Genomic DNA, 13,767 nt, shown 5'->3' on the forward strand with positions numbered 1-13,767 from the left:
CCTTTTTAATACACCTCTCCTAGTTGGTTCAGAAATGTAGCAAGTGTTGGCAGACCTACAAGTTATAGCTGTCAGTGTCCTCTCCTCCACCCTCCTTCCAGGTTTACTTTTCTGCCCTGTTTGTCACAGGAGGGAAGGCTCACAGTGACAATCGCCCCCTTCCTTCCTCCACCCAGTGCCTTCCATGATACACGTGCTGTAAACCCAAATCTTTCGGAATAAAATGAACGTTAGTTCAGCCCATTAAAAATACACATCATTTTCTACACTTGGAAATATTCCTTTTGGGAAACTCTAACTGCATACATTAATTTGTAGGACTCTTAAGAAAAATGTCATGTCTTAAAGGCAGTTCCCATTTCCTTCCCAAGTAGTATCCCTAATGAATTCTTAGAAAAATACTTCTCTTAGTACCTATCCCAGGCTAACTTTTTCCATAGAGAGTGACTGCTTTATACCTTCAGTCTCATATCAGTTTTCTGATTCGTCTGGAAAGAAAAATGATGATCTAAGACCAGAGAAACAAGTTGAATATTTTTTCCCCTAAAACACTGAAGAGCAAGTGGTTTTCTTTCCTCTGTAACTTGCTTCTCTAGAAGAAATACATACCTACTAAAAGAAGAAAAGGGGAATTATCTCCAGGAAAACATTCCCACATTAGTTTGTGCTCTGGAGACTTGTGCATGAGTTACCTTCCAAAATGGAAAGCTTGGCAACCGTCCCACTTTCTGTGGCTTGTGGTATTGGCTTTGTTCAGGCCGAGAAAATGTCAGTGTGCTCTTGATAACCACAACTAAGGGGAAACAGTGCGGTTTTTTATATTGTTGATCACTTTGAAATTGCATTTCCCCAGACAGTCAGAAAAATCTGATAAAATGTGAATTTTCCAAGCTTGGCAGGCGAGGGTCTCTGATCAATTTATTTTCTGTTCTTAAAATGAGTCCTCTGTATCAGGAGGTAATTACAATTGACTGCATGACTATCAACTGAATTGACACTAATTCAGTATAACGTCGAATGTTAAATATCTTAGGTATTTAAAAGTTGCTTCTTTATGGAACCAATTTAACAGATTGGAATTTGTGACTTAAAAAGTTACTGGAGCCCGGCCGAGCGTGGCTCAGCGGTTGAGCGTAGACCTAGGATCCAGGCAATCAGGGTTCGATTCCTGGTCAGGGCACATGCCCGGGTTGCGGGCTGCAGCCGATCAATGACTCTCTCATCACTGATGTTTCTCTCTCTCTCTCCCTCTCCTTTCCTCTCTCTGAAATCAATAAAGATATATTTAAAACAAACAAACAAAAGTTACTGGAATAGCGAGAATCAATGACCCTGAGTAGTACTGCATATGAAAGTTTCCCTCATCTTCCCAAGTATCTTTTTTCCCACCCACCAAGGCTGTGAAACTGAAATGCCATTGGTTTCCTCTTCTCTTGTGCTTGGTGTCACTGTGCTTCCCAGGGCCTCCCTCCTGTCCCACCCTTGCCTTTCTTCTGAGGCTCTCCACCACTTTTCATGTTTTCAGGCTGGGGGGCATGAAAAGCAAGCATCTGCTTGTAAAATTATACATGTATCCTCTCATAAATTCAGATACGAAAAAATTCAAAAGCAAGGGACGATAAATTCTTCAAATAACGACTTTTTTAGGTCTTCCGGTTGATTTGTTTTAGAATTGCCTAATTTTCTCTGAAGCCCTGGCTCCAGAATTTCAGGCTTATCTTCATGGGTGTAAAACCATCTTTTAGATTTGCTTAGCCCCGGCACAGAGTCTGACGTGGTCATGGAAGAAGGGAGTGACGACAATGACAGCGAAAGGAACAGTGGGCTCATGGATGACATGGAAGAGGCGATGGTCCAGGATGCTGCGATGGTGATGGCAGAGTGCCAGCCCGACAGTGGGGAGATGCAGGACCCAGACGGCGACCAGGAGGACTCCAACAGAACCATCAGGTGAGGGCCCAGGCCCCGCCTCGTCCAGCAGGGGAACCCCAAGTGGTCTTTTTAAAAAACTCTTTGGTATTTTAATCTACTAAAAGGGAAAGTTCAAGTGTGTGCTCGATTTGTTTATGAATGAGCTGTGTGCTGTAGAGGGTAGGGAGCCTTTGGAGTTAGGAGTTCGATCCCCGGGGGGAAGTGTAGTTTGCGCCCTTTCCTAGCATTGCCTCATTCACTGACCCATATTTTTCTGAATGTGAGGGATTCTCATATTTGCCATCCACAACTTTGCCACTAACCCGATGTTTATTCAAAGCTCATTGTGGAAATACAAAGAAAGGGAACGCACTTCAGCAGACACCATTTATTTTATAGCTGGCCCCTATTACAAATATCACATATGTCTACAGCTTGCTGTTCTGGATTTTATTTCAAAAGTGTGTGAAATTTTACACATGTGATCTAGCCATCTATTCTTCTTAAATTACTAGATCTCCATTTTTTTAAAAATCTGGGGTCAGCACACTACAGCCAAACTAGAGTGCTGCTTGTTTTGTAATAAAGTTTTATTGGAACATAGTTATGCCCATTCATATTGTCTGCGGCTACATTTGAACTACTATTGGCAGAGTTAAGTATTCTGTGAAGCCTAAAGTATTTATTACCTGGTGCTTTGCAGAAAAAGTTTCCCAACCTTTGATTTATAAGTATATTTAATCTTTGTGTCAGTTTGACAAATGCCATATTCGTTGACCAACTGAAATTGTTCATTAGAGTAAAGCAATAAAATAGATTTTTTTTCATTTAATGGAATAAAGCATATTTCTAAAATACTGGAAAATATTAGTTTTATGGCCCAACTGTCTTTTGAAGGTGTGCATTTCTTTAGTATCAGAGGGGGGCTGAGAGGGGGGTGCTTGCCTATATCCATGAGGGGGGTGAGGAGGGAAGAAGAGAGACAGACAGAAGGAAAGAGAAAGAGGGAAAGGATTGGCATAATTCCATGGGCAATAGTTATTTAAGAAACTGTTTAAACAACAGATTTTAATTTGTATGAAATTATTCACAGAGACTCAAACTCATGTGAAATGCTATTATCAATAAATGTTTAATATTTTGCCTGTAATTTGTAATAAGTAAGCAAATAAGCTTTCATGAATCCTGTGGCCTCGGTACACTAAGACAGTAGCCTACCTGACACTGTATTTACTCGAAAACTGAACAGCAGAGACTTTCACCTAAAGACTAAAGTACTTATTACCCCGCCTTGGGATTTTAAAGTGTACATATCTGTGCCTATCACTCTTCAGAGTAATCCAGAGACTGAACCATGATAGTCTGACAATATTTCACTAAAAATGGGATGGAGAACATTTTTTTACTTTCACTTTGAAATAGCTGAAATAAGGTTTTATGCGGGAAAAGATCTCTTTCTAAAAGCACTTCTTTCCTGAAATATTTTGACTTTTCAAGTCCCTCAACAAGCAACAACATCCCGCTGATGAGAGTCGTGCAGTCTGTCAAACACACGAAGAGGAAAAGCAGCACCGTGATGAAGGAGGGGTGGATGGTCCACTACACCAGCAAGGACACCCTGGTGAGACCCACGGCGAGCGTCTTTCTTGAGTGTCGCTGACCCTGGGAGGCACCGATGCCCTGTGAAGACTGTGGGATGTCGGGTCTCCAGGAGCAGACCTCCCTGCCGGCACGGCCTGGGTCAGGTGCGGCACATTCACAGTCGCTGGGTGTCAGAGGGAGCTGAGCAAGCGACTGAGTTAGACAAAGGTGTAGGCGGCAATCGCAGGGAAACAAAATCATTTACCTCTGTTACTTGGGATGATCTTCAGACACCTTGAAAATCTACCTGTCATTTTATAGCAGTCATGAAAACAACAGTGTATGCTTTCAGAGTGCTCCTCTGAGATTCAGAATTTTTTTAAAACTATATTGCATTTTAGGGAGAGAAAAAACAATGATAACTATTATATGCTTGTTAAATCCTTAAGTGTTCACTTAAAAACTGACCTGCTCAGGAATACAGTAATCCTATACTTTATTAGCTAAAAGACAACACATTTTAATTTTTTTATGTATAATCTGAGCTGCTCACCACTCTAAACTTTCCTGATAGTTGGTGAATGAGGTTGTACATGGAGGTAGGAGAGAAAAATTTGGCTAATGTTTTAAAGTTGAATTAATTGACATTTGATGATAAGTTTTTTTTCTCAGTTGCCAGTAGTGTGTTCCTCATTACTTCTTATCTGTTGCATCCCCATACTTGCATTAGGTAGGTCGCTATAACCTAATTATAATCTCAACCTTCTGTGCTAGAGAGAGATTTACATGACTTAATGTAGGACTCAGTTGAACACAACATAGTTCTTCCTAGATGTGATGTAAAATAATTAAAGCATATTTTATGCATTTGACTGGTTTAAGATCGGTTGTAGAAGACACCAAGAATAATGCTAGGGCTTTTTGGTCTAAAAAGATGAACACACACCCACACGCAGCCTAAAATGGAGGAGGTACCTAGAATGAGCAAGGACCTGATCACCAAACAAGAGAAGGTCAAGATACCCGATGCATTCACCTCACGGTTATGCCACGGAGTCAATCCTACCGTCCAACAAAAGATTCTTCAGTTCTGTTGTGACATTCAGAATTCTTCCCCTTCTAATGGAAGCCAGACTACCTGGCTGGGCCAACATTCCTTGTGTTCTAAAATAATGAGAAGGTATCAGCATTGTATCTCCTGGTAAACCTTTTCATTTTGTTGCGGACTGCAAATCCACCTTTAACTATTCAAGCAGTCAAATAAGTTTTAAAAGGGTATTTTCTCTTTACTATGCGTGTACTAAATGCCAGGCCCTGTGCTGGATGCTAATAATACATCATCTCCTTTATTACTCATAACTCTGATGGAGACGTGGAAACTTACAGCACGCTTGCTAAATAGTCCCCTTCTAGAGTGTGAAATGGAATGTGAGTCTCTCAGGCACTTACCACCATCAGATCTTGTCCCTGTTGGGAAAATGTTTTTATTTTTTCAATAGTAGATATTTTTTTAACTTTTTCTAAGAGCCTGACTCTAACTTCTGTTTCAGCGGAAACGGCACTATTGGAGATTGGATAGCAAATGCATTACCCTCTTTCAGAATGACACGGGAAGCAGGTACTACAAGGTGAGTAAGGGGCTCTTTCCTTGACTGGAGCCTCATGCCCCTTCTCCGTGGGGAGGTCGGGTATCAGAAATGCAAAATACACCCGACAAACATGATTTTTTGTGTGCTTGCTCTAAGAGATACTTTTTCTTCTCTGTAACTTTCAATTTTGGAGGAGCCAGGTTGTGACCCCCTGATAGCCGTTGGTGAATTTCACATTTCCCTGGGGAGTGCTTCTGGTCCCCTGGGAAGACCGTGGGGGAGGAGAAGCTAATTGAGTCTTTTAGCAGAGATGTGCGGCTTAAACAGGAAATTCAAGGTCACAACAAATTAGCTGCGAGTACCCTTCTGAAATCCACTAGGCCCAACCTTTGTTTTCCTTTTGTTTCTTCAGCTCTTTCCCTCTGTAGCCTTGCAGCATCCCTGGGAGCAGTGAAGAACCCTTGTATGCTTCCTCCCTGCATGGTCAATATTCATAAGGAACACTTTGTTCTAGAGAAAAATTTGCCAGCAATTTCCATTCTGTCTCTCTACGTGAAATAATACAGATGTAGCATAATGTATCACCCAGTAAAACATGGTTCCAGAAGAAATTCATAATGAAAACAGTTTATACTTGCTCCTTCAATATTAATGCAGGCTCAGGCGTAGTTGATGTGCTTCTCCCTGGCCATTTACACAGCTCCAATGGAAAAAGGATATCTCATTCATTTTTAAATAAAAAATACATTTTAAAAGTTATTACGTCTTAGTCACTCCATACCTCCTGGAAGATTATGTGGTGATTAATTTTTTTTAATATTAAAATTGTCTTAAAAGCAACTGCTTTTAAAACCATCGCTGTGGTTTTCCTCATTAAAACTATTCACTTGGCTATATTATTACATTAACATGTACCAAGTCAAATTATATGAATCATTTCCAGTTCCTTAAAGAATAGTTAAACTTTAAAAACAGCCATCCATACCCAAATGCATTTCCAAAGTGTAATAATTCCACCTCACTGTTATGAAAATTATCATTTATATTTGAAGGCTTAGATTTTGGGGCAGATTAAAAATCATTATTCTTATTGATACTTATTCTTGCCACATGAACATAGTGAAAAAGTCACTTGAATTTTTCTGGGAAAATGAGATGGTTAGGTTTCCCCTGGCAAAGGTATTTTTAAATTTTGCTTAGTAATATTCTGTATTTTATGAGACTATTTCATATAAATCATGGCCACTTGTAATGTCATTTCTCAATGTTCCCTGCGTGAATCTTATTTGAAAGTTGCATACTTCTGGTAAATGACACTTAGCACACTCTTTCTTCTACAGGAAATTCCTTTATCAGAAATTTTATCTCTGGAACCAGCAAAACCTTCAGCCTTAATTTCGAATGGGGCCAACCCTCACTGTTTTGAGATTACCACGGCAAACGTAGTGTATTACGTGGGAGAAAATGTGGTCAATCCTTCCAGCCCACCACCCAGTGGCAGTGTCCTCACCAGTGGCGTTGGTGCAGATGTGGCCAGGATGTGGGAGGTGGCGATCCAGCATGCTCTCATGCCTGTCATTCCCAAGGGCTCATCCGTAGGGTCAGGAACCAACTCTCACAGTGAGTCTGCTAAGTTTTCTGTCTGTAGAGCAGGTGAAGGGAGCTTTCTAGGGATGATCTAGTTTATTTGATAACATAATATACTCAGATATTTCGTTCATTAAATTATCTTATATTTATTTTGTATTAAAATTTGAACAAATTCATGTAAACCCAAATATTAGGCAATAGCAGAAACTTAGAGCTATTGGTCATAATTGAAGAAGTATTCTTGAGCTTGACCTGGAATGCCAGTCTTGCTATTTACAAATATGAACTAACATGTTTCCTGAAAACCACCTAACATGCTAGCTACCATGTATGTACATGGTGTGCAGAGTACTTGGAAACTCTTGATAATTTTATTCCAGGAAGAAAACTGTGTCATTAGTAGAATGAGATAGATTTGATGAAAATGGAACCAGTATCAAATACTGAGGGTGAATTTTAAAAAATATTTGAGAGAGATATTTATATAAAAATATAATTTTAAGTTTAATAATGACTATCAAATAAAGAAGTCTGTGGGGAAGAACCTGTATTTCACATCACAGCATATTGGCTGATGATCTATGACAGCTTCTTAATTGATCTCTCCAACTAATGTACACATTAATAGAATATATATGCCTATTTTGGTGCTCAGCACTTTACATAAGGTCTCTAATTTAATGCCTAAAACAACCCCAACAGATGGACATTAATGATTTGCCTATTTTACAGGGGAGGAAATTGGTTCCTAGAGAGATTAAGTCATCTCAGCTTGTACCAGGGCTACAGAGTGGCAAGCCAGTACTTGAACTCCAGTCTTTATGACTCCAAACTCTAAACTGACAAAACACTATTTTTCAAAGCCAAGTACTAAGTAAATCTGTAATAGTAAAAGGAAAAAATATTCTAAGAGACATTTTTATAGAAAAATCTAATTGCTATGATTTAAAAATACCCCTGCAGCTTGATTAGTAAGCATGTGTTTACGTGTTATGCTGTTAACTCTCTTACTTATTTTGTGTATTTTTAACATGTATTTCCAGGAGATATTTCTCTGAGTATTTCGGTATCAAATTGCCAGATTCAAGAAAATGTGGTGAGTATATACTTGGTAATATAAAATTTGGTGATGCAGTTTTTTTATTGGAAGATAAGGGCATCACAAAATACATTTTTATTTACTTAACATTTTAATTTTTTAATATTTTCTAGAAAATAAAATAGTATCTTTCACAAGATTCTAGAAACATTATATTATGTGGGTTCGTTTGGTGATTTTTCTATAATCTATTCTGTAGTGTTGTGAGCTAAATGCCTATTATTTATCTCAGGTAAGCAATCATAATGCAATTTATGATTTTTCACACATTTGCCCATCTTGGTACTAGAATTTTAATGGGTGATAGATACTACACAGCACAAAATAAGATGAAATAAATTTTTTGAGTTGCACGAATAGCTTAAACATGACCTTATTCTCATTTCTTGATTGCTACCAAGGATTATTGTCATGTGACGAGGAGCTGTAAATGCCCTTGCAGTCACTTGTACATATCAAGGAAACCTCAGAAAGCTGCATAAATCAGATTTTGTGGGTCTGCACTCTAGCATCTTTGTCACCTGGGCCATATAACTCCATCCTTTCAGCTCAGTTTTTGAAAATTACACAACAGGCCTGTTATGAAAGAATTTACACTCTGTCATGTTTGCTTTATTTGATATACTTTGTCACTACGGCAGGTAGCCCAAAAGTAATAAGGCCTTTCTCACCCCATCCTGTGACTCAGACCTTTTGCTGTATTTTTCTTGCTATTCCTATGACCAAAAACAGAGTTTACAGCCTTACTTACACTGAACTGAGTTTATTTTTTAAAGAATAAACTCCGTGAAACTCTATCACTAGTATAGCTCTACAACCTTTGCTGAATTGGCATAAAGTAAACTGAAAACCAAAATTTGGAGAGAGTAAGGAAAACTTCATAGCGAAGATTAGACAAATTTCTGTGCCGTCGATCACAAGATAGCTTTCTAAAGGGTCTGTGGGGTCCTGTTGCTCTTGCTGAGCCAGAGAAGACTTGGAGACACATAGGTTAACTTGTAAGCCTTTGGGAAGTTTTAGATACCCGGGCAGTGGTTCCACCCGGTTTGGCCATGGCTGTCCACTGAAAATTCTGGGTGGGCCTTTGAGCTCTCAGGGAAAGATGGGAGAGCTTGGACTCAGGATGTGAGAGTGATGTTAATCCACTTTCTTGTCTCCAGACAACCCTGAACTCACCCCGTGGATACTCGCAAGGGATCACAGGAGGGAGGCAACTTGTGGTTGCTTTCTAGGGAGAGGGACATAAGAAAAGGAATGTGTAGGATATGAAGAGGGTAGGACTTGATGTAAAAGGACTTATTTTTGAAAGGACAGAACAAGAGTGGAGGACAGGCCGAAGATTCCATTGGATGTGATAGGGGTACGAGAAGTCGCAAAGCATTGCGCGTTGTGCTTTCTTTCATAAGTGTGGTCATCAAATCACAGGCTGTCGAGCATAGATTAAAACATAATGCTTTATTTAGCAAGTATTATTTCGAAGAGAAATACAGTAGACATTTGGACCTTGTTACCTCCAGAAATGGTAAGCATGGAAGACTTTAGTGACCTCCCAGATGAGGATTCCTAAGGGCTGTCATCCTTCTGTGGTGTCAGCACCCCCCTCACAGTGATTCAGCCCCTCCTCTCAGTTTAGATTCTTGGGGGTGCAGATGGTTGATAAAGAACCAGCCTCACCATTCTAGCCACAAAGAATGGAGTGGTGGGAATCAGGACTCTCACAGATTTACGATTGCTTAACCCATATTTCTAAATAGTCATCTCAATAAGCAAATCCTTTCTTTAATATTGACAATAAATGACGCTGTATAGTCTTAAGCCTTATTTCTCTCCAGGGAGACCTATTTCATTGGACATGACTCTGCTGTTTAAAAGCAGAATAGTTTTCAAAACATTACAATGTTACACTAATTGAAGAGCGTACTCTGAATGTTGTGGTCATATTTCAGATTTCACCTAGCATTTGCAATTTGTCTAAAATATTTAATAATATTTATGATATGCTTAATAACATTATGTAGTTTATTAGGACTAATGTTTTGTTCCGCTTCATGTTTGTTTTTCACTGGACTTGCGCTGTAGGACATCAGCACAGTATATCAGATTTTTCCTGACGAAGTACTGGGTTCTGGGCAGTTTGGAATTGTTTATGGAGGTAGGTTAGTTCACTAAGTATTTTTATTAATTTAAAATGTTAGCTACTTGTGTTTATAAAAGCTGTATCTCCAAGAAAAGTATAAAAGACAAGACCTGTGTGTATATACATTTGTCTGTGAGTCTCTCTGTGTTTTACCTTTTGAAAGGTAAATTTCTCTTGAAATAATTACTATTTGGAAAACTGGAACATTTATGTTTTGAAAGAGAAGCTTTTCTAATCCTAAAAATCTTCTTTTGCTTAACTATGGACAAACTCCAAATACAGTACTGGTTGAATATTGGTTTATTTGAACAAAGTATTGAGAAACCAGGAATTTGTAATTCATAAACAAATAAGTTCCATTTCCTTTTAGCATATTTTATTAGAGCTCCATAAAAATTCAGTCCTGTAACTAAACACACAAAAATCTCTTATTTCTAATACCTTTAACAAAGCATGCATTTCATTAATTTAATTTTTGAAATGAAATACTAAATTTTTATCTTTTTTCTTATTGCTGAGCTTATTTGGTGAATTTATTATTTTAACCACTGCTGTTTTAAAGTCTAGCCAGTTCTATTATATTTTTCAAGTCTTTACAAAACATTTAATGTTAATGTTTTACCTGCCTTATAAAAGAACATCCTAAATGTTATTTCCTTAATACAATCAGTAGCAGATTATACTTTTTGTGAGGTGGGGTACTCTGAAGTAATGGCAATGTCTTACTCAGTGTTACTTACAATATTGTGCTTTAGTTTAAAAATTAATCAAGTTCTACTCTATTTTACAAAGGAACTGTGATTCTTATAAAATGCTCAAATGATGTTTGTGATGGCAGGCTTATCAGTGAGTCAGCCACCGTTGTGCTTTTTGTCAATGTGTAACAGTGCATCAGGGGACACCAGTCACATCACAGAGTATCGCTCTGGAGTGTAATAATCACATGCAGAAATCTGTGGTATATATACAGATGTTAAATATCCATAACTGCACATATGGGGGGGGGGCAGGTGTGGGAAATGAGGTCAGAGAGACCAGCAGGTGCCAGAGAATTTGTACCATGCAGCACTGCAGGAGCAGACTTAGGAGGAGACCTGCGAGGGAAGACTGAAAGATAAGGCGAGACGTGGAGAGAGAGGCTGGGGTGGGCGACGACAGTCTCAGAAGAGAGGTCAGGTACTGTAGTGACCGAGGAGCAGGCAGAAGCGGCTGTGGCCTTGAGGAGCAGTTGCAGAAGAACGGCTAAGCTGAAACAGAGATTGCAGGGAGTCCAAGAGGCATAAAGAATGGGAAGGAAGTAGAGGCCATGAGAACAAGGCGATTTGGCAGGGAAAGGAAGGCTGCGGTGAGCCAGAGAGAATAGCAGGAGTGAGGTGCGGGGGGAAACGCTAGATTCACAGCAAATGTTGAAATAGCAGAGTTTCAAGTTGGTTTGTATGCGACCAAAATTTTGAGTAAATAGGTTCATTTTCAGCTTCATTTTCATTTTCAGATTCGGCGAACGCTACTATATTCTATACCTACTACAATATAGTAGCATATAAATTAAGAGTTTGAGGGTGTCCTGCAGATTCCCTCCAAGGTTTGTTGTAAGAATGAAATGGGACGGAATGTAGAATGATGACAGCGACGATGACAACTAACATGTTGTTGAGTGTGTGTAGTTATCTGGACACCGTGTGTACTTTCCACACCTTATTTCATCTGATTCTCACAACCACCCCATCAAGGAAGATGAGGAACCTGAAAGTCAGAAAGCTTGCGTGATTTGCTTAAGATCGCGAAGCTAGTAAGGGACAGAGCCGAGGGCGTTACCCTTTGCATTCTAATACAGATTAGTTTATCAGGAATTTAAAATTATACTTTCTTAAGGAGAGCATTGTTCTGGCGGTATGAGTATTTTCTATATTAAGTAGCTCAATATCCTGTTTCTAAAACATATGTTTTTGAGAAATATCAGGCTGTTGATACGTATAGCTTTAATGTTCCAATTCTTTTGGACTTTAAATTGTGGCTAATTTTAAAGTACATATATGATTTAGAATAATGGAGTCAAAAAATGAAATCTTTATGGATATAAGTCAGTGCACATAAGAAATATTAATCTATACTTGGTGAAACACTTTTATACTTCCCATGTGTTCCTATAAATTCTGGAGCTCTTTAATATGGATGATATTTAATAAAATTATGCTAATATTTCCCTTTTTTATTTTAAAGGAAAACATCGTAAAACAGGAAGAGATGTAGCTATTAAGATCATTGACAAATTAAGGTTTCCAACAAAACAAGAAAGCCAGCTTCGGAATGAGGTTGCAATTCTGCAGGTACTCGTTTGTTTTTCATTCGGAAGCTATAAACTACCCCCTCAACTTCTGCAAAACAGAAACAAGTTATCCAAATATGTGTGGTAGAGGTATTTAGAAACACTTTAAAATTATTGAGAAAGGAGATTAAACCTCAGACTACTGGGCTGGGTGGTATCTTTCCTCAGTCTAGAAAGCAGTTCTTTTTTATGTACTAGGTTTTAATATATTAATACTCATTAAATGGGTATGTTTCAAGATTTGCTCATAGTGGACATGCTGAGAACATTTTGTTTTACATTATAAATGACCTTGCCTTCGTAAACATTTCTCCTTTATGCTGTGATTATTATATGAATTGAGTATGTAACTGTCAGCATATCAGGTAAATGAGTAACATATGTCTGAGAATCACATCAACTTGATGTTTGTAATATCTCCTTTGTCTCTTACTGTAAACATTGCATTTAATATTGAGCATGTTACTTAAGTCTTCTCATTAATAGCAGTCCCTTTTTAAAGCCAGAATTTGTTAATAAAAGGTATTATGTGCTATATATAACTTTTTAATCATTAAAACGTTTTCTGTAGGCCAGAAGGAAATTGAGCAATTGTTGCTAAATATGATCAAACTAGCTATCCAGTCTAGAAAATTTATACCATTGATAAATGCCCATTTTTATATAACTGCCATAATTCTCTACTTGTCGTGCATGCTGATTGTAATTTCTAATTCATAGTTTTAGTGAATAATTTTCATTTGAACATTGCTAACAAAATGAAACAGATTGAATTCTTCATTGTTTGTTTCATTCAACTGCCATTTATTGAGTTTCATACCATTAAAAGTTGAAAAAGATGTGATTTCTGCCCTAAAGGAGCTCATGTATGCAGAGAACTAAAAATAATAGCAGACTTCTGTGGGATTCAGAATTTCTAGAGATGGTGTTTTTGTGCTTTTGGACAACTACTGCAACACAGAGGACTACTGTATTCCCTGTTTTCATGCGGAGGAAGACAACCACAGCTTTGAAGATGCCAATGCAGATTCATAGCTCAGTGCTTGCTAATCAGTACCAAAAAAGATGTTTTTTATTCTTAACTTGGCCACACTGAGCTGCGGATGACATCTGAAAACTTAGTAAATGACATCTTCCCAAACCTGGCCCATGCTCCCCCAGTCCCCACTCCCACAAGGTGTCTGGGAGGCAGATTCCTTTGCAGGATGCCAACGTCCAGAGCTGGCATACGTGCAGAGATATTTATCCTTGGGCCTTGCATGGTTCACATGGCTATGTCCTTCTACATTTTGGTGCGATTGCAGAAGACTGCCTCGATGCTGAAGGTCTGGTTTTCTGTGCCTAGGCCGTGTAAGTGGCTTCCTTGAGCCTGTCAATCCAGGCTGCTGCCTCCGTAGTGAGGTAGAAAAATGAACTATACCTGAGCATAAACTGCCTCCCATCTCCTCTTCTGAAGCAATAGGTGCAATCAACGATTCAGATGCAATAAGCAGACATTTGGCACAAGTTTTATTATAATAACGTGGTTATCGAA

General features: G+C 38.6%; 1 protein-coding gene across 2 annotated transcripts in view; it reads left to right on the plus strand.

Annotated features, from left to right (window-relative positions):
* PRKD1 (protein kinase D1) overlaps positions 1–13,767 on the plus strand; it is a gene marked incomplete at its 5' end in the record, with an annotated part of 298,282 nt that overhangs the window by 243,364 nt on the left and 41,151 nt on the right. For both annotated transcript variants that reach the window (XM_081120461.1, XM_081120462.1), the window contains 7 exons: positions 1,746–1,950; positions 3,409–3,532; positions 5,043–5,120; positions 6,422–6,701; positions 7,715–7,767; positions 9,850–9,922; positions 12,128–12,234. In XM_081120461.1, coding sequence (XP_080976587.1) covers positions 1,746–1,950; positions 3,409–3,532; positions 5,043–5,120; positions 6,422–6,701; positions 7,715–7,767; positions 9,850–9,922; positions 12,128–12,234 — 920 coding nt within the window. The remainder of the gene's footprint in view (positions 1–1,745; positions 1,951–3,408; positions 3,533–5,042; positions 5,121–6,421; positions 6,702–7,714; positions 7,768–9,849; positions 9,923–12,127; positions 12,235–13,767) is intronic.

This window comes from Miniopterus schreibersii (assembly GCF_964146895.1).
Source record: "Miniopterus schreibersii genome assembly, chromosome: 1".
Classification (NCBI taxonomy): domain Eukaryota; kingdom Metazoa; phylum Chordata; class Mammalia; order Chiroptera; family Miniopteridae; genus Miniopterus; species Miniopterus schreibersii.